General features: G+C 40.6%; 2 protein-coding genes across 3 annotated transcripts; one reads left to right on the top strand and one right to left on the bottom strand.

Annotated features, from left to right (window-relative positions):
* The first annotated feature begins 752 nt into the window (after nt 1–752).
* On the top strand, nt 753–9,773 carry LOC137266158 (sialin-like). Its single transcript, XM_067801647.1, has 9 exons — nt 753–937; nt 1,610–1,828; nt 2,352–2,439; nt 2,957–3,049; nt 3,487–3,623; nt 4,012–4,164; nt 4,542–4,671; nt 7,474–7,718; nt 9,352–9,773. The coding sequence occupies exons 1-9, from the start codon at nt 815–817 to the stop codon at nt 9,601–9,603; spliced, it is 1,440 nt and encodes a 479-aa protein (XP_067657748.1). The 5' UTR covers nt 753–814; the 3' UTR covers nt 9,604–9,773.
* A 1,740-nt stretch (nt 9,774–11,513) lies between these two features.
* LOC137265735 (myosin regulatory light chain, smooth muscle-like) lies at nt 11,514–22,471 on the bottom strand. 2 transcript variants are annotated; one of them, XM_067801186.1, is made up of 7 exons: nt 22,132–22,471; nt 18,572–18,627; nt 17,498–17,573; nt 15,610–15,711; nt 13,843–13,921; nt 13,247–13,295; nt 11,514–12,301 (listed from the first exon to the last, which is right to left on the bottom strand). In XM_067801186.1, the coding sequence occupies exons 2-7, from the start codon at nt 18,614–18,616 to the stop codon at nt 12,203–12,205; spliced, it is 450 nt and encodes a 149-aa protein (XP_067657287.1). In that variant the 5' UTR covers nt 18,617–18,627; nt 22,132–22,471; the 3' UTR covers nt 11,514–12,202. The 2 variants fall into 2 exon arrangements, with proteins under 2 accessions (XP_067657287.1, XP_067657288.1); XM_067801187.1 differs by lacking the exon at nt 22,132–22,471 and adding an exon at nt 18,977–19,037.
* Nucleotides 22,472–26,567: the final 4,096 nt, after the last annotated feature.

Raw genomic sequence — 26,567 nt, 5'->3', positions numbered from 1 at the left:
GCCCAAGGGTAGAATAGGCCTTCGGCAACCCATGCTTGCCATAAAAGGCGACTATGCTTGTCGCAAGAGGCGACTAACGGGATCGGGTGGTCAGGCTTGCTGACTTGGTTGACACATGTCATCGGTTCCCAATCGCGCAGATCGATGCTCATGTTGTTGATCATTGGATTGTCTGGTCCATACTCGAATGTTTACAGACCGCCGCCATATAGCTGGAATATTGCTGAGTGGGGCGTAAAACTAAACTCACTCACTCACTAGATGTGTTATTAGACTGACACGAGTCTCCGACCAACAGTGAGTAGTTTTATTATTTCTAAAATATTTCTGATAATTTCTAAAAAAATATATGAATACCTGGTGCCGATGTTTCGCTATCTACACTTGCCTCTTTAAAGGATTGAATTATTGTACATCCATGAGCTTAGCGTTCAGTAATCTTGGCTAATGTATTAGTTGAATATATACATGTTATATATCAATGCTTACAAAAAACCCAAAAAAACTCCCGTTATAATGAACTGAAAAGGATTAAACACTTCGTTGTAACAGTAGTTCAGTATATGCATTTCGACTCAAACGTATTGCATTGGCCGAGGCGACAAATTCAGTTGGTAATATCCCCTGGTTGGTGGTTGAATAACGTTCGTTATAAACGTGGATCGCAGTACCTTATCATCAAGGTGCATACATACCTCGACATTGGTGGCTACAATATTGTTGAATGATGATTTTGTATCTTACAGCTCCTGCCCCATATTGTGCTTCCAGTCGGTTTGGGATATCTTTAATTTGTTTCCTGGGATTTGTCCACATGTACACTTTAAGATTCGCCATTGAACCATACAGCTGCGATGTCAGAAATGCCACAGACTCGAATAACATATCATCTGCAGCGAATGAAGTTGTCGGATGCCTCGGATCCCACATATGCAAGGTATATGACGAAATATGTCCGTATGTTGGCATGTGCGTGTGCGTGTGCGTGTGCGTGTGCGTGTGCGTGTGTGTTGTGGATACGTTTGTAACCCCTGTAATGTATGCGAAAACACAATAAAAGGGGCATCATAATGGAGCATTAGTCCAGAAGGCATCACTAAGGTGGTACTTCTTGCAAAACATCATTTTTGTTAGGTAACAGGGCGAACAGCGTGTTCTGTGAACAGAATGATATTTTGATGATGACTGCCTTCTACATTCTCGCAAGTCTGCCACTCGGAGGCTTCTGTGGTGGGGACCAGTAGAAATGATGACAGTTCATGTTTGTCAATATGAGGGCTGAAAGTTTGACCCAGGTCACGGTGTTTCAGTCTTAATACAAATTAAGTAACTGCAACTGATAGGAAACGTAAACGCGCTAAACATGTTTGTCTTGTTCAAGTATGAACCAGGTAAAGACTTCTATAACAATGCTTAGACATATCGTCTGGATTGATCATAAAATGGCCAACTCCAGTGATTGTCTGATGGATATCCAGTTAGACAGGCATATAAAATCATTTTATTGCCTCACTTGCGTTACGATGGCTCGAATCTAAATTATCTAAATGAGACATGTAAATACCTCTCGCATTCTAACAGCTACTTTGTTACTCTTATCTGTTTACAGTATGGAGGAAGAACACAACGGTTGCTGGGCAACTCTCTCCTGTGGGGTGACGTCATCACTCAGCTGCCCAGTGGCGTGTTGGCTTGGAAGTATGGTGGAAAGATCGTTCTGTGCACGTGCATGTTTATTTCAGCGCTTGTGACCCTGCTGACACCTTTATCATTTGAAACAAACACAGACCTGGCCATAACATCTCGGTTCATACTCGGACTGAGCCAGGTGAGGTGTGGCGTGTGTGTGTGCGTGTGTGCGTGTGTGCGTGTGTGCGTGTGTGCGTGTGTGCGTTTATGAGTGCGTGTGCGCCCATACGGAAAGTTAAATGTGTCTTCGCTATAAAAGCCCAAACCTATGTTTTATTGTATTGTAGTGTGTATGCTCAAATACGTCTACTGTATTTGTGATGAGTTCCTGCAAACAGTACCTTGTTATTTCACAAACATCTTTTTCCTTTTTAAAAGTATCGTTCGGATAATTGGATCCCTTGATCTCATTTCACATATCTTATCCTCCTTCAACATTCGTCAATGGCACTTTGGAGTCGGGTCCTTCTCAACGCCTTTGGTTAAGAACACCCTGGCACAGGGCCAATACAACCATTGTAAAGAATTAAGCGAAACATAGCTTGCACTTAAAACGCTGTTAATTTGATTTTGTTGTAGGCAAAACGATTTTCTCATTGTATTGTGTGTTATGAGCCTTGAGTAGGCGTGAATAATAAGGACTTGCTTTATTACAACAACAGGGCGCCACGTGGCCGGCTGTACAGACAATCCTGGCTCGATGGTCGCCTCCTCAAGAAACCGGTCGACTTGCAGGACTTGCTTACAGTGGTGAGTAAGGACATGTATACAGGTTCTGAAAGCTAGATGGTCGCCTTCTCAAGAAGCCGGTCGACTTGCAGGACTTGCTTACAGTGGTGAGTAAGGACATGTATGCAGGTTCTGATAGCTAGATGGTCGCCTTCTCAAGAAGCCGGTCGACTTGCAGGACTTGCTTACAGTGGTGAGTAAGGACATGTATGCAGGTTCTGATAGCTAGATGGTCGCCTTATCAAGAAGCCGGTCGACTTTCAGGACTTGTTTACTATGGGTAGACTAGTAGACTTGGTGACTTGGGGTATGTGACAGATACTGCTGGCCTAAGCACCAGTGAACTCACAAGAATGTCGAAAAGCAACAGTTGTTTTAATTTTGTGTAATAATTTGTTTAAAATACTTTATTTCGCTGGACGTTTGTAAAAGATAACTGAATTATCACAGTAATCAAAGTTTGTTGATGCTGCACATTCTTCAGAAGCTCTAAGTTCAACATTATCGTGCATATTGATGCAATAAATCTACATTCTAGGTTCGCAAATTGGCGTCATTGGGTCAATGTTCATCACTCTTTTCTGCAAGCACTGGTGTGAAGGTTCTTGGCCAGGTTTATTCTATATTCAAGGTAAACAATATATCAACCATGTCATAGAATATAAATAGCATACACACTTATCGTGTAACACATCCACGCAACGTGATATAATGTGTGAAGAACTTTTACAGTTTATATAAAAGTGAAATGATCTTGTACAGTACATCAAACATGGTTCACTTGAATTTACACTGCAGAGTCGACCAGTTTTCGCTGAACGTGATCAGCAAGGTGGCAAAAATACCGTGCCTAAAACACACACACGCACGCACGCGCGTGGGCGCGCGGGCACTGAACATATACCTCAACCTATTGACATAATGTTTGAAGACGGGAAATACTAACCGACTCATTCACGTATTTAGCTTCTAATAATGCTGCCAAGATACGATCTACTTATGTGAAGGATTGAATCCGGTTTGTGAGTGGTGGGTCGGCAACGTTACAACCTCGTTTAAATATTCCAGGAAATTTAAGCTTGCTGATGGTAATCATCTGCATAGTGTTGATCACTGATACTCCAGCCGTTAACACCCGGATATCCGTTGAAGAGAAGGATTTCATTACCGGGAGTCAGAGGAATCGGGGATTGTGTCTAGTACAGGTATTCCAGCGTCAGTCTTTGACAGCTTGTGAAACCGTGCAATGTCATTCAATTATAGTGAAACAGATCAATAACTTAATTAGTCACACATAAACGGATCTGCCTTTCATTTAGGAAGTATAATACTAGGATTCTAACGTAATAAAATGTTTGGTGTTATTCAAAACAGGGTTGTCTATCTGATTAAATAATTGTCATAAACAGGAATTTAATTCAAGAAGTGCATTTCTATATTATCTACATGCTGTAAAGCTCTCCGTTACAATTGGATCTTTTTCGAAATTCATGGTAGATGAACTCGTGACTTCTTGTTTGGAATACAGAACAGTTGTGTTCATTTATGGCAACAAGGATCTTCAAAAACGTGTACCTTGTGGTCTGTTTTTAGAATGGCGATACGGTCCCTTGGCGTGGCATGCTGACGTCATTTCCGTTGTGGGCCATTCTAGCGAGCCACACTTGTGGCGCTTTTGGGAGCTACGTGTATCTGTCGTGTACATCCTCCTACATACAACGTGTCATCACTGACGAGACAAATAAGGTACGTGCACATTTACATCAACACAATAGTCAATATTGACATGTTAATCTAGGTTAGGATAGAGTATTGACAATTTGGAGCAGAGTTTGGGCAAACTGAGATAGGTTGTCAGGTGCTGGAGGGGTCAAGGTAGGATTGGGCGGGTGCTGTTGGGTGTAGGATGGAGGTAAGGTTCGGGTGCTAGGGGTTAATTGTTGGTGAGATTGGGGTGAAATGTACCAGGTGTTGGAGGCGTGGTGCTACGGTTGTCACCTCGGAAGTAAAAAGGTCTAATGTGTCGCATATGTCTACATAGATCTTCTATCTCGTTCTGTGATTTGCCTGTCAATGTTCGATTCCGGGCTCGTTATTGATTGATTATAGTTTTTTTTTTCCAGAATATCCTGCAAGTCACTCCATATTTGGGACTAATTGTGGTCATTTTGTTGACCGGGCACATTGCTGACCATATCCGCTCCACCGACAACCTGTCCACGACATCTATCAGGAAGATATTCAACTCGATAGGTATGTTTCAACATTTCTTTGCTTTCATACATCCATCACCGCTGCATCTAGCTCAGGCAGTGTATACATGCTGCATGCTGTCCTCTGACGCTGTATGATTGCTGCATTCAGTCATATGATGTATAAATGCTGCATGCTGTCCTCTGACGCTGTATAAATGCTGCATACAGTCATATGATGTATAAATGCTGAATGCTGTCATGTGACGCTGTATAAATGCTGCATACAGTCATATGATGTATAAATGCTGCGTGCAGTCATGTGACGTTGTACACATGCTGCATGCAGTTCAGGGTCCTGGTATACATGCAGAATGCAGTTGGGTACAGTGGTATACATGCTGCTGTGGCTAGGTACCCTGAATGTATGTTTCCACTGCACACGTACGAAAGAGATCGCCGTTGTTCATGAAGAAGAAAGTTTGTGATAGTGAAGGTAAGAAAGTACAACAGAGCATAAAGTAATCAATTTGACTTTAATATTGACATTTTCGTAATAGATTCAGGACTTTTTGGTTACTGACTTTTCAGTTTGCTTAGCGTCTGGGCGGTGACGATGCTCCATAAAGTACACAATAAAAAGAAACGCATAGGTAGTATTTTCCCATGTAACTTTTCGAATTTGAATCACTGGTGTCTATGTAATCAGTATATATGGTGAACGCTGTCTGCAAATATTTGCGAGTTTGAATCCATTGTCATTGAGGACAACTCGCCCAAAACGCACCAAAATCTGCATTCCTCAATATTGGAAATGATGCATGGAACGTGCATTTGTTTCTGTTTGCACGCACGTTCTATGCATCATTTCCAATAAAAGTCGGGGGGGGGGGGGGGGGGGGGGGGGGTGTCAATGCTCTTGCGAGAGTTGACAATCTTAAATTTGGAGTTAAAGTCATGCCTAGACTTACTGAGGCTCAGCGGAACAACGCGATTGGTCATTTGGAGGCTGGGAGCCTCAGTCTGCGATTGCAAGGCAACTGGATGGGTCACAGAGTACCATAACAGGACTCTGGCATCGATACCAACAGGAAGGGTCAACACGTGATCGCCCTAGGTCAGGTCGACCCCGTGTGACCACGCCCGCTCAGGACAGGTTTATTCGGCTCCGACATTTGCGGAACAGGTTCACCACATCATCCTCCACAACATCGGTAGTGCTAAGACTGAGAACAATTTCTGCTCAGACTGTGAGGAACCGCTTACGTCAGGCTGGTATTTGTTCCAGTAGACCTTTGAGAGGACATGTCCTTACACGTCAACATCGGCAACAACGCAGACAGTGGTGTTCCCAACATCTCCCATGGCTATTGCAAAGGTGGAGAACTGTTATCATCAGTGATGAGTCACGTTACATGCTGCGACAGGGAAGAGCACGTGTATATCGACGTCGTAACGAACGCTACACTGCAAACTGTGTACAGGAAGTGGACAGATTTGGCGGTGAGGTGTCAGGGTTTGGGCAGGCATCTCATACAGTGGCAGGACAGATCTCATTCAGGTCCAGGGCAATGTGACAGCTCGGCGTTACCGTGACGAAATCATCAGGCCTCATGTCTTTCCTTTCATGAACCACCAGAACGTCATTTTTCAGCATGATAACGCTCTGCCGCATACAGCAAGAATAGCCAGGGATTTCCTTGCCCAGAACAACGTTCAGGTTCTTGATTGAACCTCACGATCACCGGATCTTAACCCTATTGTACATTAGTTGGTTCGTCGTGTGCGACAGCATGACCCTCAGCCACGGAACGTTACCTGCTCTGTTTGTGGCGTTTAGGGAAGAGTACCAACTCATTCCCAGGCACTTCATCCGGAATCTGGTCCAGTCTATGGGACGCCGATGCCAAGCAACCATTGATGCCAATGGTGACCACACAAGATACTGACTGTTCCGCGACCATGACCTTGGAACACTTGTCATTTGTCACGTACAGTTTCTTGCAGCATTGGAGCGTTAATGTTTATTTAGGTTTTTCTTGATGACTGCCCTGTACGTACGTATTACTGAACCTTAAGTGTATAAACCGATAACTATTTTCAGCTATGCGTTTCTTTTTATGAGTAGTATATTATCCAACTATTAACAGAAGAGTTAGTTTCTTCTATGTGAAATCAAGTCGTTGGAAACTACCACGGTCCCTTAAACTTAATGTATCATATGATATGGATGTCGTACAAGGGACCTTATACCCTCGGGATTTCATAACTATCCTACAGGTAGTAGGTTAGGCACAGGTTAATCATCTTTACAGGGTGATTGTTTAAAAAAAACTCTGGGTGGCTTTGTCCGAGAAGAGTTTATTTAAATAACTACCGTGGTGAGGGTGATTAAACGGTTTATACCACGATGTCATACTTATTAATACACGTGTAATGCATTAGGCATGATGAACATTATCATAATAACTACAATTTTATTGTTTTTAAATAGAAATAGTTAATAAGGTATGCTAATAAAACACTTCCAATACCAGGGAATATGTCTTTCCTTAGTGGTGAATTGATAAGGCAAACAAGAATGCAAGCACTTATTCCATCAGTCGAAACGAAAGACAGAACCTATCAAGATATGCTGTCTCAAAATCCTTACAACCCAAAAAACTTACATTTGAGGCAATGTCTTAAATATTCAAATGTGAGTTTAATTAAAACATATTTGACGACTTCCATAGATATACCGTCAGATTTCAACAACGTTTTTTCATAAAGCACATGGACACCTCAATGCTGTGTATTATGATTTAATTTAGACATAGTATAATATTTAATATAGACATAGACCATCACTATGTCGTTTCAGGTGAACTCATCCCAGCACTGGTCCTCATCGTCGCTGGTTTCTTACCCTCCTACCAGTCAACAATCAAGCTCACCCTCCTCATCATGGGCGCGTCCCTCACCGGCTGCGTCTACTCTGGTGGTTACGTCGTCAACGTCATCGACATCTCACCACAACATGCTGGCATTGTCTTCGGTATTTCCAGCACCATCGCATCGGCTTTTGTCCTCCTGGGCAGCGCAGCTATTGGCGAAAGTATTGACGTGGTAAGTTATGTGATAGTGGCGTGTATGCTGCAATATGTCAATTGTACTTCTGGCGTGTTCCTGCGTTATTTCACAAATATCGTTTTCATTAACTGGGTCCCCAGATCTGATTTCACGTTTCCTTTCCTCCTGTAAATCTTGGAGAGGGGTTAAAGTACTGTAAAATTACTGTCCACCTGAGAGGGGTTAAAGTACTGTAAAATTACTGTCCTCCTGAGAGGGGTTAAAGTGCTGTAAAATTACTGTCCTCCTGAGAGGATACGTAAGTTTCAAAACAGTCAAAGTACATTAAAACTTCCTCCTGGTTTTAATCGTAGTGTATGCGTATTCATAATGTGTAGCTAGATGTGTTTGAATTACTAACGACTGTAGGGATGGGATAAATCTGGCTGGGGTCCAAGCAAATGTACTGTCAGTCCCCAAGGTCCTTAGTAAGGTGATCTGCCTTCATTTGTTGGCAATAGATAACCATTTATACCTTGTATTATGAGCTATAATTAAACTGCTCTAAATCTAAGTACTAGTTCTAAATCTGTGATAATCGAGTCATTTTACGCTACTTCTTTGACAGTGTTTTTCACGGTTTACTATTAATTATTTTGTATCAATTAATTGTTCTCGTCACGATTTGGCTGAAATATTGCCGACGTGACGATAAATTGTAACTCACTCACTCCCCCTGAGACATTCGTTAATGCCACCGGTATTGTTGTCCATAAACTGGTGTCCTTCTCAAAACCATTGATTAAGAACCCCCCAGCGCTGTATCAGTAAAGCTATTTTTGAGAAACATTTGTTGCATTTCAAATGCCGTTAATCTTGATGGATGTATGAAAAAGATATCGAATTAGTTGAAAGTAACAGATGGTAGTGACAATTTTTATTGCACCAAGACTGAATTAGTTTAAACGCCGCTTTGGGAGTTGATTGTTATACATAACGACCTGTCGCTTCATGTTGATTTATCTTGCACCGATGACACGTTGTTATTGTTACTGTTTGTTAACTAACGCAGCAAGCGGCAATATTCCAGCTATGTGACCGCGATCTGTAAATACTTGAGGCTGGACTAAACAATTCAGTGATCAGTAGTGTGATAATAGATCTAAAACAATTAATACGATGACACGTGTCAACCACGTTATCTAGTCTGACCACATGATCCCGCTATTAAGACAAACATAGGCTGTTTGAAACCAGTCTTAATTTAACTCCGGTCAAGTTGTTGACGCACGAGATGGCAACTAGGGATCAGCGGATCATTGAGGCAACTCCAAACAGAAAATTGCGGCACCAATTTCGGGTCGGCCACTTCACTTAACGTAATTCTTTCCTGACATAAATAAGTGGACTTCTAGGTAAAAAATTCAAGCCAATTTTACACTAAATTGTTTATCTGATCCTGTACTCGACAGAAAGCATAACTTTTAGAGGAAAACTTCCGCTTTCATTTGAAAAATAACATTGTGTCTCATTTGTTTTAGCCAGCAGCAGTGGCGCTGTAAGAGTAATCAGCTGCACCAGTCTCGCATTCAGCTCGGGTGAAACTGGCACCACATGTCCGCAATTCAATTATAACCAATCTTCCTATTTGTAACTGAATGTATCTCCCCAGCAATATTTTACATTCCAGGAATATCAGGGAAACTGGGAAATTCTCTTCGTTGTAACTGCAGCAATCTACATGTTCGGCGGCCTGATCTACCTCGTGTTCGGTAGCGGGAGCCTCCAGCACTGGAACACGACGCCATGTACAACTGACCACGATGAAACACACGGACCCGACGACATCGTCAGCTCTGCTGCTACGCCAACTACAGGAGCACAAGGAGGGGAAACGTGCGCGTCATTGCCCATTGACTTTATAGAAGACGTGCACACGTGACGGCAGTATCCACGAAATGCTGCAGCAGATGGTGTAAACTCCGCAATTAGTCAACAAGGATCTATACTAGTCCTCTGTAGTGTCAAGCTGTTTTCTGAGGAAATCGACCTCCCGGAAGTGTACGGACAGACTTGATCGTGCTCTAACTAATAAAGCCACTAGCATCGCTGTATTCGTCTACGTGTTTGTGATGGTTTTACTGTGTCACCTTGTTTAGATAGTCTGAAGTACTGGCTAAAATAAACGACACCTATGCGTATATCAGTGACATCATCAGTATGCATTTATGTTTATTGCACGTTAGTAACAAATAAACTATTATAGACATCAAACCGAATTGAAATCAGTTTTACAATAAAGAATGCAGAACCTCCTATCCGAGTGATATATTTCTTTGTCTACCGTGTATTCAATCACGAAAACCTCAAATATGAATGCTTCTAAACTCTCGTCTGACCCGATCAATCGTCAGATGATCCAGTCGCTAAGGTATCTGTAATTGCTGTAGAGAGTTGCGTGCTTTACGAAAGGCAGCCATCTGTAATAGTAGGTCCTGTTTTTCCCTGATAGTGTTTCAAGGTTACTTATCGCGATAATCGTTGATATTGACGAAGGTGTGATCTATATACTCTAAGCTAACGCTCTCAACCTTGAAGTGCATAAGCATTCATTTAGCTAATGTTAAGAAGATGAGAGCGCCATCACTACACACATAACTAATGTTAACAATTTGGGGGCGTCATGTGTATACACTTTGCTAGAGTTAGCAATATGAAAGACATCTGTAGACACTTAGCTACAGTTAACAACCTGGGTGTGTCAGCTGTATACACTTGGCTAATGTTAACAATCTGTAAGTGTAACTGTATACACTTATCTAATGTTAACAATCTGAGAGTGTCATCTATATACACGTGGCTAATATTAATAACCTGAGAGTGTCATCTGTATACACTTAACTAATGTTAACAATCTGAGAGTGCCATCTGTATACACTTAACTAATGTTAACAATCAGAGAGCGGCGTCTGTATAAACTTAACTAATGTTAACAATCTGAGAGTGTCATCTGTATACACTTAGCTAATGTTAACAATCTGAGAGTGTCATCTGTATACACTTAGCTAATGTTAACAACTAGAGAGCGTCATCTGTATACACTTAGCTAATGTTTCCAATCAGAGAGCGGCGTCTGTATATACCTAGCTAATGTTAACAATCTGAGAGATTCATCTGTATACACGTAGCTAATGTTAACAATCTATAAGTGCCACCTGTATATACTTAGCTAATGGTAACAACCTGAGAGTGTCATATGTGCACACTTAGCAAGACCTGAATACACTAACAGTGGATGTGTACCTGTATACACTAAGCTAACACACTCCACATGAGGGCGTCATCTGCAGGCACTAATAATCACTGATGATAGTCGGTATGTGCGCCCATGTTGTATCGGATTGTACTGGTGTGGAATGTTGACTATTCTTACTCACACGTACAGGACACAAGTAGATGAACACAGTATCGATTGTTGTGTCGTAAATATCCATATGTCGTATCCATGTGAGTGAACACAAAGTATCAGAATGAGATGAAAGCCCCCTGTCCTTAAACCTTATGATGTAACACTGTGCTTCTACTACTGTATGTCAAATTATGAACCACGAATCAGTTTGCAAATGCCTTCCTGCAGTGAACATACGTTACGAAACCTCACAATATTTGTGTTAAGGTAACAAGGAAGATATCGCGTTCATGACTCAGTATAAGTAATGACCCTGTAATTAGAACGGTCTAGAGTAAAGGTGTGTGACTAATGAATCTCTTTGAGCGTGATAACACAAACGATTATTTATGAAACAGTCCTTGCAACGCGTTCGTTCAACAAAAGACGCTCAAGATAAAATGCTCTGTGCACATTTGTTTTATTAAACAAATAAATCACAAATCGACATCGGATTGATTCATACAGAGGCATGAATGTCCTCTGTTGTATGTACAAGGTCGCCGGCTGTCGTGATCTCACTGGTGGCACTGGCCCCGTATGTTGGAAACCACGGTGGGTTGGGCACACCGTATATGTAGCCAGGGAGGGGGAAATGAGCCCTGCCCGTAAGGGTTGGGGAGAGAGATGAGGGCCGAGACCTGGTGCGGCGCCAGGAACTCAGCCAAGACAGACATATCTTTCCAGAACACGTTCCTAAATACGAAACCAGAGCGGATAGCTCCAACACAGCATCAGACTCGGCCAATCGCGGCAAAGCCTACCAGGAAACAGCTCTAGGTATATATTCATATCAAGGCAATTCACTTATATACAAGGAGTGTTATACGCAGTTCATATCACTTCTAAATTAATAAAAACAGGCAAAACTTCAATTCAGGACAATCACAACCTCTAATAGGGACCTCGTTCTGGTAGACGTCTTCGCGGCGAGCCTCGTTTTCAGCTGTCAATTACAATGTCCATGGCGATGTCTGTCTGAAGTGAATCTGCCCCCGAGGTGTACACAGAGCGTCACCCGAGGGTCAAGGTTAGGGTGAGGGTCAAGGTGAGGCGTGAAGTGACGGTGAGAACGTTATAGACACATAATGATCTAGTTTTGATCCTCTTCTCTACCCTTCAGTTTAGCTGTGAACGCTTTGTAGTCGAACTGTCCCTTGTGAATGGGAGCCTCCTTCCACGTCTGCTTGATCTGAAAAAGGAAGCGACAAGTGTTGCAGACTAGGTAACGTGAATGAGATGATTTTACTTCCGGATTATTCCTTGTTTTGTGCAGCATGTAAACGACAGAGAAACGTTAGGACTCAGATAATCATTTACGGCAAAAGCTAATATCCTTATCAGGAGAATCAGCATGATATGTCCTTTCTAATGATCATAGGATCGAGGCAAGCTCAAGGGGCGTAACTCTATGCAGCGAATATCAGCGCCTCAGGTGACTGGACCACAGTTACACAGGTGGCAGAATATGTTGTAAATATTGTGTACTACAGCTAGAATGGAACAGTGACCCTTAGTGAACCTAGTGTCGTTGGGTTAAACAACGCTTTGGGTTATTCGACTGAGTTCGGCTTGATTCTGAGAAGATCAAACAGTGGCAGAGGCACAAGTTCGTGTGTATAACACAAGCCAAGCATCATGAAAGACCAGGTTGAGGATCAGCAATTTGCTGTTCATGTCCCTTATATAATTACATATACTTGAACTCTATGACAGAATCTAAGTTTGAATCTAGGATATCCGTCCTGCATATCTTTCTGAATCTGTCTGTGCCAAATAGTGCAAGTCGATTCCACCAAATGGCTAGTTCCCAAAACATGCATTCTATAAACATAAAGCTGATACCTAGTGATATACATATATACTATTAAGAATGTGAATGTATACGGTCAACCCACGCTTGATCTTACTATTATCATACCATGCACAACCTAACAGAATAGGATAAGATTAAACACAAGTATATCAAGAGGTAGGACTAGAGATCTTTGTGGCCGTTTCAGCTGTTTTCGATACGTTCATACTGTCACATGGCGAGAAGCATCAAATATTCATCCATGTTTATTTGAATTTGAACTTTCACAGCGTTGCAAACTGACATGCTGTCTGATGGTTTTTTCTATGTTCAAATACTCACTTCATCGGCGGTAAAGTTATCACCAGTGTTTGCTAACAAGTCCTTGATGCTGAAAGAAATGACCAAATCATGAAAGCAAATCATACTAACCAACAGTAGACATGATACAGAGAACTGCTTCGATGACAAAGCTGAGTTTGGGGCTGTATATTTATAAAAGTATTGGAAAGTATATATAGAAGGGGAAAAAAGTTTCTGGAATAAACAGGTGTTGCAAAAACGAATTGATTAGATCCAGGTCAGAAGTCCAATATGCAGCCTACATATTTAGTGTGTATGTTTGTTTGTTTCTTTCTTTGCTGTTCAACATCTCACTCAGCAATATTCCAGCTATATGGTGGCGATCGAAATAATCGAATCTGGACCAGACAATCCAATGATGAACATGAGTATCGAGCTAGGCAAATGGGATACGTTGATGTATGTCAACCAAGTCAGCGTGTCTGACCACTCCATCCAGTCACTCGCCTCTTACGACAAGCATAGTTAGCCGAAGACCAACTCTATCCCGGAACTTCAAGACATTCTTATTCATATCACAGCGTGAAACAAGGTATGACCGGGAGATGAACAAGGTGGTGTTAAGTATTACATACTATTCCTCTGCCAGCGTTCCCTTCCCCTCATCATCGAACATAGCGAAAGCATTCTTAATGGTCTCCTCGCCGTCAGTACCTGTAAGGATAAGAAACGTGGTGGTTCTAGTGGAGGCGGTTAACTGGGCGATAATCTCACTATGAAGGGTGAAAGAGTTTTATTTAAAGACGTAGTATTAAATAGTCTCAGTTCTTTGTGGCTGACATGAGTAATGGATTTTACGCTTGGGGAATCGAACCCGAGCAATAGCGTTATCCAGCTGGCCCTCCCAGCGTCTCAGAACGTAAGCCCCTGCACATTAATTATGACAATCTGGATAGACACTGGCGTAGAGTAAGCGTTGTTTATTTTTCAGGTTCTGAGACATGGATGTTGCAAGAGAAGTGGGTGTGGCAAGAAAACCAACAGGGTGTTGTGATTTACTCCGCTGGAAATAAGCTAGCGGGTTATCTTAATGTTGGTGTTCAATGTCGCACAAGTAATAAACAAACTTCTCCATGGTATTAGATTCAGGGATGCGATGCTATTGTTATGTTAACGGTTCTTGTGAGTCTCCGGTGTACATAGCACATCTGGCAGAGATCGCTGTTTTAACAGACCGTACTGCATGGTCTCTCTTTGACCACGACAGTACGCTAGTATCATACACAGTAAACCCGTTATCTGTTACTGATCAGATGATAATAAATGACTAGATGAATTGATCCTTTGGAACACACCATAATGAACGTTTTGTAGCGTGAGTGTCGTAAGTATTCGATTAAAACCCCAAAATGAAAAGTTTTGTTTCTTGTTGAATATTAGCTCAGGAATATTCCAGCGGCATGTAAATTTAATCAAGAGTGGTCCTCATGAGCCAGTGGCTGATATCATGAACAAACTCGTCTGTTTTGGGGATGTGAGGACTCGAACAATGTCACCTGGTCTGACATCTGATCTATTACACAGATACTGGTTACTGGGGAACTATTCTGCCTTTCACATTATACTGGCAACATAATGTTGATGTTTGGGCTTCGGAATCAGCTGATTTTTAAATGTATTGATTGGTGCCTGGTATCAGACATGATATGAGAAGTAGAAATTTAGAAGAAAAATGTTTGGTAATAATTAATAAATGACTATATATTTACATTTAAGTATGAAGATAACTGTTTATCTTGCAATTACTGGAAATGTTTCTTTCCGATGTGTTAACAATATGATACAACAGCTGGCGCACTGAGAACGTTCCCATGTCAACATCAAGGGATGTGTATCAAGAGAACGCATCGAAGACGACCCCACCATCAGCCCTCCACACATAAGTCGTAACTGCATTCTCCAGTACATGGATTAATATACGCATAACTATATACATTCAGAATCAATAGTAACTGTCATTACCTGACAGTATTGCCAGCTGAACAATAATCAGAAAACATACCAAATGTCAAACAGATTATTGTACTGGTATGGCCCGTCGAATTAATGAGTATAGTGAGTACATACATAAAAGTCACTGATGAAAAACAGTAAATATTTCGACATAAATTGTGTAAAGAATGCAAACATTAATACACCGAAATAAAAAAAATAATTAGTTCATATGTTTCATTTAAATTTGAGGAAGGTTAATGTACTGAAAGTCAGTGGAGTCCGACTCCTACCCATACAGTACATCTTAGACCCTCACTGTGAGTTGTGTGGCAGTAAACGTCATGATACCATAGGGAAAAAACATCATCGGTTATAATAATATTGCCTTTGTCAAATTGTCAACTTACCTCCCATCTTCTCGCCGAACAGGTTAAGGAAGCTTGTGAAGTTAAGTGGACCAGAGGACTCCTTAAGCATAGACTCTAACTCGCTGTCTGGGGGGATTCTGCCTGATAACGCAATAACAGATAACATCAGGTATGGTTCTCACATTCTAAATAGATAACAATATGTAGAATGTGCTCCTGTGAGAAAAAAAAGATGTTATATACCTAACGGGACTGGAGACGTCTTTCGGTAACAGTACAACGTGCACCTGCTGAAAACATGTAGAATATTGATACACAGATTTTCAGAACATAGGACTGGCTCAAAGGGCGGGACAGTAATGAGGTTTTACATTAAATGTATCACACTCAAGATACAACAAACACCTGTAGTTTGAAGACCTTTCTGAACTTATGTATAGTATGCAGTGATGATAACATATGATAACTCACAGATGAGTTTCAACGACAGATATCAACATTTCATGCAATTTCAGTTTATCAAAACCCTATGATCGTTGGACTGATAAAACGAGGAGCTGGCGTGTGCGGTATGTTATGTTCGTGTACTACTGTTGTTGCTACTGTGTATGTCAGGACTGGTGCTTGTTTGTATGACGCTAGGCAACGGAGGTAGCATGTAGCCTTGTAACATTGGTACTTTGACACATTCTAACAATTCCAACATGGCCACTTCTTGTTTGAAAACAATCTATACAGATCCTCAGACAGAATAACGGCTGGTAACATCTCTTGCAGTATTTTGTAATGACGCGAGCGGGGATCGAACACAGCGTATCCTCTAGACTAGAGGCGGTATACACTTCCTGTTAGACTTCCACATTAAACATTCAATCGCCAATCTGAGTAGGAATGTGAGTCTTAAGAAACTGCACACATGCGGAAATAGAGACAAGTAATGGTTATATAATTCCGTTCCTCGAGGAAATATTGGCATAGTTGTATATGGCGTTGGAATACATTCTGTATAAAAGTATCTACTGTCTTGCTGAGAGATGCTTGTGAGAAATATGACCGGTTTGGGGAAATATGCACTGTGGTTTTCGGGGGTATTGATGAAAGTATTCTACTTTGGAGGTCAGGAGATGAAAGCACTCAGTCTCAGGATGTTGTCTGAATAGACGTCTCGTAAGTTTTATGTCTGTGCATGATAACACATTATCAGGGACGTTATGTAAACTTTCGCAAACAGATCTAATGTCTCCCTGTGAGGTAAAATGCGACCCATTGTAATTGACTGAACATATTTCCGACCAAATTCCAAATGGACTAATTTCATTTTGCTGCCGTCTGGTATGAAAGCATAAACCTGTTTATAACATATACAGAGTAGTGCCTGCCAGACCAGCGTCATCAGGAACGTCGTGTCCAACATAGGAAGTCATGTGGTAAATATACTGCTAGTTGTACAATTCACAGGAGTTTGTCACTGGGACAGCCTGAACATGAATACGCTGAACAGAAGTGACAATACGTGAGGACGGTACAATGTGGTCGTCTATCCCTCGATTTCATTCGTAAGGGCGGAAGTTTAGCTTTCCTGAGACTCATTTGTATATGCACGAAAACTTGAATTGTCATGGTCTTGTCTATCAAAACTGAAATTGTTGAATTTATATATCTTTAATAAAATTGTGAGATTTAAAATGTCTCGTCCATACTAAAATGACAAAGACATTAAAAAAGACAACACATAAAACAAAATACAATTCGTCCTCTTGAAATTGAGTATTGGTAAATTGTAGATTCATCAATAAATAGACGTATTTACAATGTAAAATCTCTCGGAAAGAATGTCCCAACTCAACTCTACACGAAGCCATTTCTTCATTAATGCCCCAAATGCACAGTAAAACGTGTGTGACCTCAAACAGAAGGTGAAACTCACCCAAACTGGAGTAGATTTCCTTGAGGTCGTTGATGCAGATGACGCCGTCCCTGTTGGCGTCGATCAGCGTAAAAGCCTGAACAGTAAATAAATATTACAGCTACGTGTCGGGGTGAAAGGTGAAAGGTGAAAGAGCGGTGCGTAAAGATACTTGCACGGGCTGTAAGATCAGTAAATATTAACTGGTATCAAACCCACATGTATATATACTGGTCAATTACACTGAACCGTGAGAGGAGTAAATTTGAAGAACACTCCGCAGTACTATGGATAAGAGAAACTAAGTTGAAGTAGATAAGAGCACCATATCCATTTGTATATTGGCGTTGCAAACAATATAGTTTTCTAATAGTGGTTTACCGGATTAAACAGTCCATCGTTTCGTTCAAATATCTATCAACCAAAATGATATAAGTCAACGGATTTTTTAAACAGACATATATCAACCTCTGTATTTGAGAACACAACTTTTCGGGCTTGCTTGAATGAAGGAGGGTGGAAAAAAGTAAGTGAGGAACATTAAGGAAAACGAAAATAAGAAGTAACTCCGAAACGTGAATGAAGGAGTAAGAAGTAACTCGCTTTGTTAACAAATAAGAAGATAACATATAACCATAATCGTTGACTCCCGTTTATGTTCAAAGAAAGCAAAATGATGAAACTATGTTTCATGAATATATCATTTTGATTGAAAAATACTGTCATATCCATGGCTTTCGAAAATAATTAGAAAAAGCATGAAATATACATTGGTTTTAACGTGTGGACACACTTACTGATTGAAGGCGTATTCCCACATAAAACTATTCTTTAAACAAAATTAAACTTATTAATCAGTATGTAAATTAACTTTAAATCTATGTTTGTATTCCGTATGAAGAAGCATTTTTATAATCCAGGGGAATCTGTGGCTGTTATTCCATAGGTGCACGAGTTTACATCCGAACGTATATCCGACAAAGAATAGAAGTGCAACACAGGGTGGCGTTGTATCCACAGAGGCGTAGAAAATCGTAGATAATCGTAGATAATCGTAGAAAATTCAGTATATACATCAATCCACTTTTGACTCACTTCTTTGAACTCCTGCATCTGGTTGGGCTTGAAAAACTTTGCCATTTTGGTTGAGTCTGAAAGAAATGTTGAAATCTGTCAGTCACATTCTAACCAAGAGTCTCGCGTGTTACATCAAGCGCCCTAAGAAGGAAACAGCCTGAACTGTGACTGGATGGAAATACAATTGGTCGAAACCCAAACATTAACAACTCTATTGATCTCACAGACGTTACTCAAGGCCCGTGTCTAGCAAGTCTTTTATGTCCGATTTTTTTGCAAGTTGTTTCATATTACAGATATTAAACTGAAAAAACATATTTAACATTTTGTTTTCAACATTGAAGTATAAATTCAGCACTTAACATTTTCCCGTGTTTGTAAATAATAACATAACACAGGTTCCTCAGTTTAAAGTGGCATTACCCTGTTGCTTTCCGTGAGGTGCTCTCAGTTCACAACCGCAAGACACAATTCCACCAAAGCAAATAACACATCGCACGAAATACCTTTTCTAATATGCGCATGCGCAAAGCAAGATCACACACGCGTGTCTCACGTCATAGAAGCTGCACGTGCGTATTTAGATATGCCCGTCACAAGCCTTTTACAGGAAGCTGCTCCGCGAAGCTACGAGGAGGCGCACATACAAGAACTTCTCTGGGCTGGGTTAGGTTGGGTTACATAGGTTAGATTGTATGGAAAGTAGTGTTAAATATTCGACCTTCATTTAACAAACTAGAAAGTTACAATCTCTATCTTATTGTAGTTTAATATTTGGTAAAACAATTTCAAAAACATATGGAAAAAGATGAGCGATGATTTGAAGAAAGGGAAGAAGCTTTGTTGGAGAAGTATAACACGCATGTGTAGAACCAGCCGGGAAGGTGTCAATGGCTGATGTTTTGGACTTTGAGGTTGTTTTGGTTACGTGACTATTTTCAGGCTAGTAACGCCTTGACATCATTTGTAATTGTTAGCCAAAAAGTATTTTTCAAGTGTATACTTGCTCTTGTCGAGCGTTTCAGTAAATATTAACGATAATTTATAAGAAGGTTTCTGATTCATGTTGTCTTTTATGATCTTTTAAGTAAGGAAGCTTTGCTCGAAGACATGAATATTCTGAAAATTTGCATTTTTTCTGTGAAATACAGACTTTTATTAATGTTATAGCTATTTGACAGTGTTCGTATGTCCATAAGACCTATCTGAGCGCTGTCTATGGCCTGTCCGGATATGTCTATACTTGTTTTGAAATCAGGGTTATATTTCTTAAAGAAAACCTCCTGTCAAAAGCAAAAACGCTTCCAGTTATGTTGCCAGCAAAACCCATTCCTTTGAACAAAGCACTTAACTGACTTAACTAGAACTGACATCTTATAAAACATCCGAATATCGTCCTAAAACCACCCAACACGGTCCCCCAACACAAGTCCCAGCTGGCATGCATTGAGGTCATTACGTCACTTTAATTATCTATATAAACATAACAATTACTGATGTGTTTTGCGCGTTTTAAGCAAAGAGTTATAGTGAGGCTGATGGTAAAAAGATCCCATTACCTTCCTTATTTCTTGGCCGATAACTGTCGATTAGAACAGAACTGTTTAGATTCTATGGACGAATTATTCACAAAATCCATTTACTTGTAACAGTTGTCTCCCTTCCACAATACACCATATATCTTCCAATGTCTTGTTACATATAAAAGCTCTTAAATATTCAGGTTTATTTGTTTGTTTGAAGCATACTTCATTATTACTGTTTGTACAACACTGGTTCATGTTAAAACCACTACCACTCGTTAATCATGTATTCCACGACCTACAGGAGAGTTCGCACATCTCGCACAGACCACGCGAGTCCAATACTACCCTAAGCAGAAACTTGAAGTGGAGCCAAGTCACAGATAAGCGTCCCCCGTCCCCCTTCCTCATATGGCCTCCCCATGCACAACACCCCCGGAGGATAGAGTTACACTGCCGCGAGACAACGGCATCGGTGCAACTACTGATCTGTATAACCGATGCACCGTTTGTAAGAAAGTAATTAATTCTCCTGATGTTGCTGTAATGTAGGGAAGCCAGATTCGCTGAATACGCTGGATTTCGATACAAATACGATGACACATTAGTTCACTTCGTTACGTTGATGATTTTTTACTTGTATTCGTTGGTTACGGTAGCTCATTGGTTGGTCTATTTCTGAATGCAGAAGGGGGTTTCTTCCTCATCTAGTTAAATTATCTTGATTGAGATAACTGCAACAGTTACGACAAAACCTCCGTGTTAACGCTTGCATGACATGACATTAATCGTTACATAAACGCCTCATATCATATCATTCTATCTTACATTCTCCTAATCTTTTGGGTATACATTTGTCTTTGGTATTGATAAAAAGTGTTTCGAAAACTATTTTACAATGATAATATTCGTGCTTGTGCAAGACGAACCCACATATATCTTTCTTAGAGACTTTTTCTAAGATATATAAATCGTATCGTAAAATATCAGACTGATTATCGTATTTACTTCTCACTTTCCCCAAAGTTTGAGAAACAGAATCAGTAGACAGAAATCAAACAATGCCTCCAAATCATTGCTTTTGTTTGGAATTTTTATAACCAAACTTCGACTGGCAACAGCTCAACACACTTACTGATATATTACATTATAAAGCTTAAGAGGCGAGTGGTTCTTCCATAAGGTATATCCCATGGTGCTGGCTTCTGGCACCGCAGATGAAGACGCCGTCTGTTCAGTGCTGATTAGACACCCCACTGCTATCTCCCCTCGTGTGTTAAATTATTTTTGGTTTCCTTAACGACCGGCGATGTTTGCTTCTACCGACAAACAGCAAAGTACCCTGCTTACCATACATTTAATACACACGCTGCTACAGACACAAATCTGAAACCCGGACATGTTGGAGTAAGTTGCTGGAGTCTGGTGTTAGTTGAAGTGAAGGTTATTGGCTTTCGGGTTTTTCGCAATTCATTTGGAAGTTAAAGTTCAGTTAACATAAACGATACCACGAGTCATATCTGATTAACTTGTCTTACAGTTAAGTACCATGAGTCGTTATAGGATCGGTGTAAAAAAAATGCTAGTAAATTCTTTTTTTAAAAGGGTCTCTTGCCAAAGTTTGCTTACTGATTCAAATTATTAGAATTATTTGGAATAAAAACACAAAGCAATAAAAGAAAACAACTGATATTTTTTTTCAGAAAGCATGAATATTAGGATGTGGTTGAAGGTTAAATAAAATGTTGAAGGTCAAACCGGACAAATCTTAAGAAACTTCATTTTGCGGGCTTTTTGAATGTTTTAAAAAGTCAACAACAACGAAACACAACCATGGTGGTTTTGACTTTGAAAGATGAAGAACAAATGTCAACGGAATGAAAAATCAGTTCCAGTACTACAAGGTCTCTTCTGGGATGCTGAGTCTGCAAAACATGAAAGGAAGGTGTGAAATGGTAAATTGGATTAATAATGTAGGGAAACGGGTTTGGGTTTTCACACGGGTTTAGGTTTTGAGTTTTCAAACAAGGATTGAGGTTGAATGACAATTTTTACCTGCCGCTTTCCGATTCTCAAGATGCTAAGGGGGGGAGCTTGTCCTATAGACGAGGCAGCAGTATCCGCAGAGAGAGAGACTGACTATTCACTCTGTCTCGGCTCTTATATACGGGACATGCGCGCATACCGTCACAGAAAAAACCCACAGGCTGCTTAACTTGCAGGGACATGACGAATTGCAGGAATCTGGCTGTCCAAAGTGCATTAGGCCCCTGCAGAGCACATGTCCACGCTTAGGGGATGTGGTCAGTCATGTGTAACGTGCGGCATTCCTTTGATTACAGTTTAATAATTGTTATGCAAAGGTAGTGACGTTGATTGGTATAGTTAGCAGTAGCAGAAACAGGACGGTGCCAAGCAGTGGGGGTTGGTGAAGGAGGTATCACGTTACTCCCAGAAACGGTCTGCAGGTAGAAAACGTGTTATGTGACCCATGACTGGGTGTTATTGAAAAGGGGATGCAAATAGATGGCAATTATGGCAGATATGCTGTTTCGGGGCTGGCAAACGTGATGTCTTGGCCCTGGTGATTCTTAAGGAACAGGAAGAAAAGAATTTTGGTGTGATGCTATACGTTGAAGATGTGTGGGATGAGCATAACACACTATCATACATGACCATATGTTTGTCAAATTATCATGAAGTATGACCAGAGTCAGTTTCGATGAGATGAAGATGTTTTAGTATGACTTTGGAAGTCGGTGCCTTAATCCGAGAGATTTTGAAAAAATGCTTATACTGTGTTTCTTGTAACTAGTTCATCCAACATTTGGCAATTGCATGTATTCCTTGTTTTTACTTTTCGCTTTCGAAATATGAAGCTATATATAACTATACCGGTTTTTCAACTGTCTGTGAAATTTGGCGTTGAGTTTCTGGAAAGGCGCAGGGAAATAGTACTTTAGACTTCGGATGTGAGTCTTTTTAACAAGGTTTGCAAGTGTTTAGTAGAGGATATAGTCAGGCTAGCATTTATATTTTGGTTTAAAGATACTGTCCTGTAGGTGACGGAGTATTGGATGCTACTCATATACTCGCTATAAGAAATGGTGTTTTCTAGTAATGCACCGTATAAATATTTTGGTTTAATATTGAAGTGAATGAGTGAGTGAGTGAGTGAGTGAATGAGTGTAACCCTATATTTAACAGTGTTTCGGATTTTAATATTTTCCTTGGTTTGTGTTAAACACTGCACTCAGTAATATCCCAGCTATGTGGCGGTGGCCTGTAAATAGTCGAGTGTGGACCACACCATCCGGATCAATAGCATGAGCATCGATCTACTCAAATGGGAGAGGACACGTGTCAACTGATCCAGCGTTAGGGTTTGTGAAGGCCAATACCAACGCGCTTCTCTGGTTTCTGTATACGTTAGTCATGTGTGTTTACATCATGGCAGGGTGAATGAGAACTATTTCATTTAACGATCATGTCTACAGAATTTACTAATGAAAATCGTTAAATTTCAATTCGACGACGATGCCATTTTATGTTCAAGGTACCTGTAAGTCATCCATCATTTGGAAGTCTCCAAACATCTTGTATCCGACGCATGTGGAAACAAATGATTGGGTGGTTGTCTGGTATAGTATCTAGTATACGCAAGACCTACTACATTATTACCTTGTCAAAGTAAGAGAATGGCATTGAGAATGAGGTCAAATGTGACATTTTATATCTCGGACTCTGCTAATCACTCAGCATGATACAATCCAAACAGTGGGGACAATAGCCTTTAAGGACATTCATTCAATCACCGGTGTTTACTGTATCTATTTTGGGGGATTAGGTTTATTATTAAATTCACCAATGTCGAGAACAATCATCAGTTGTGACACTGGACTGATAATTGTGATATCCAGGCTAACCTGGCTAGTTGTAGTTAGTGAGTCGTTCTTGTAATCGTTCTGTTCATATTCTAGATATATGATAAGTAATAGTCTGTGAGGAAGTGTTGGTGTTAACACGCCTAGAAACATAATTGGGATTCGAACTAGCAATCACTGGTTTCTGACATACGCAAAAATAGACTGTTTTTAAGAATTCCACGAGTATCCGCTCCCGGGAAATAACGTTAATATTGACAACAACCTCAAGTGACTATCCGGCCATGGTTGGATTAAGGAAATGTGGAAAGGATGGGGGTTCACTGTTGTCAGTCCCCACTCCCCTCCTTCCCTCCAACTTTGGATCTGCCAGTGGAAGCTGGTATGACGGTGGATAGTGCTGTCAATATACAATGAATTTGTTTAGACACTATCGCCGTCACCAAATAAGTGATGCAAATACTGCTGACGTTCAAAATGCATTTCTGTGGTAGCTACTGATGAATAACGTCTCCACGTGTTCGATGTAACAAAATGTCTCATATATGATATCTTTCGACAAAATACGCCCATTTATGTTCTATATAACTGTATAACATCTCTCACTTCTTCCGAGGTATCACTAATATTTTTGCTTTCGAAATTTACAATTTTCACGTTTATTAACTCTAGTTCTGGTCTTCCATATAAGCGAATTTCATGTAAACGATTACTACCGAGAAATGTTATATATATGCATTCGATATAACCAAGTTTCACTGCTTCGATGTCTACCGTAACGTTTAATGTTCAATGTTTCCGAATTTAGGTTGTGGTAACTATCGAAATATGGGTGTTGGGTGTAAAGAAAATTCACGTTTATTTAAACCACGCTTTGAACAATCACTTTAGCAATTACTATTCGAAATAACCCATGTGTTCTTATACAGAGGTGGAAATCATGAAATGTAACGAATGTTCGAGATAGGCCGAACTGTCTTCATAACATATTCTGATTTCCACGTCCAGAGTTATATGTTATAAATAGTTTAGAAGTACAAAGCAGGGCAGCTGATGACAAGCAAAGTGGCTTGATTTACGTGTTTTCTTGGTTATTTCCGTCTTAATAATTGTGAGACGTACCGATGCTGTTTTGAGAAAGAAAAGAACAACTGGCAAATTCATTCCATCGTGTCTTTCTAAAAATAATCATACTTTTGCCAGTTTCTTGTAAGAAATGAACAGGGGGCGTTATGTCTTTAATGAATATTGCCGAGGCTTCATATGCGTGGTGACTCGAACAGAACAGGTTTATTGCACAACTAATTTGTTATTCTGTGCCGCACTCTATGATTCTGACTGTAAGAAGAAGTGTGTGTAGAAGCAGTCATTAGACTGCCTTCATTTCGCAGCCTGTATTTTTTACCAGGAGACAGTGCGCAGCAAGGAGAACTCATTTCTCCGTTGAAAATCTGCGAAGGTCAGAGAGGACGAGCTTATATACCTACAGGTGCGAAGCAGGGCTGCAGACACTACCGTCATCTGTGATTAGTGATTCTTTTCCAGCGCCTAGTTAAAACCTGTTAGCTAGAACATGGACAGATATATGGAACTGCTTCAAACAAAGAACATCTAGTTCATTCTTTTGAAATATATTTTTCCAGTGGAGTAAAGAACTGTTTTGTATAATCATGCCAATCTGTTTTACGTTGTAAAGAACCGTTCGGGTGAAAAGTACCCACCTCTGTTGGTTAAACTGCCTATTGTACATATTCCTCGGCGTGTATCCTACAGGATCATGGCCAAGGCAAGATTACCACACGGGATTTCAGGATCCAGTGATTATCCTAAGGATGAGTGAGTGAGTTGGGTTTTTCGCCGTTTTGGGCCGTATTCTAGCGGGGAACACAAGCAGATGGCTTTACATATTGTTCCCATGAAAGGATTCGTATCTATACCTTTAGCGTGACGAGCGAGCGCTTTAACAATTAGGCTACCCCAACGCCATATTGTCGAAAGAATCAAGTAAACGAAATGGTTTCAGTATAAGATTGTCATCACATCCCAGAGTCTCGTGGTGTTGATGATCGATAAGCTCTTGGTAGATATAACTTGAAGTTTGTTGACTGTGCAGCGTAATGCAAGATTCAATTGTATATTCATTGGTAGATTCTGAATGGAAATCAGAAGATCAGCGTTTAGAAAATACGTCCTGTCAGTGTGTCAGAGAGATAAAGCCAATGTGCTGATACCCCATCCTCGCTCTGAAAGTGGATCCACGGCATTGGTATGCGTCTTTGATTCTCATTACCCTGGTCGACACAACAGGGTGTGATGTAAGATGGCGACATGTAATGTCAGTTCTGTTTCCCCGGGGCCCCACTAAATGAGAATAAGATGCCCACAGAGCGGTGTTATCCTGAGACATTCCGTGGAATGATTATCGACATGCAACAACATAATTACCCCGCCATTTGTCTGGTATGGGAAGTCTGTGATGAGGTAAACACTTGGATAAGATTCACGGAGAGAGTCTGAGTATTGAAGATCTCCTAACTGTTCACACTATATGGTGTTGGCACAGCGGGCGAGGTGTCATCAGTCCGGTGTATGGTCAGGGAAGGCGAG

Source organism: Haliotis asinina, chromosome 15, assembly GCF_037392515.1.
Source record: "Haliotis asinina isolate JCU_RB_2024 chromosome 15, JCU_Hal_asi_v2, whole genome shotgun sequence".
Lineage (NCBI taxonomy): Eukaryota > Metazoa > Mollusca > Gastropoda > Lepetellida > Haliotidae > Haliotis > Haliotis asinina.
The sequence above is the reverse complement of the archived record's forward strand: the minus strand, read 5'-3'. Positions and strand labels throughout refer to the sequence as shown.

Bases quoted from the DNA above. Each gene is read 5' to 3' on its own strand.
- LOC137266158 (XM_067801647.1), top strand. From the start codon at position 815: ATGTACACTTTAAGATTCGCCATTGAACCATACAGCTGCGATGTCAGA. The intron at 4,672-7,473 runs GTATGTTTCAAC...ATGTCGTTTCAG, and splicing joins GAAGATATTCAACTCGATAG to GTGAACTCATCCCAGCACTG. The intron at 7,719-9,351 runs GTAAGTTATGTG...TTTACATTCCAG, and splicing joins TTGGCGAAAGTATTGACGTG to GAATATCAGGGAAACTGGGA.
- LOC137265735 (XM_067801186.1), bottom strand. From the start codon at position 18,616: ATGGCAAAGTTTTTCAAGCCCAACCAGATGCAGGAGTTCAAAGAA. The intron at 13,922-15,609 runs GTAAGTTGACAA...TTATCCTTACAG, and splicing joins GTTCGGCGAGAAGATGGGAG to GTACTGACGGCGAGGAGACC. The intron at 12,302-13,246 runs GTGAGTATTTGA...TTCCTTTTTCAG, and splicing joins ATAACTTTACCGCCGATGAA to ATCAAGCAGACGTGGAAGGA.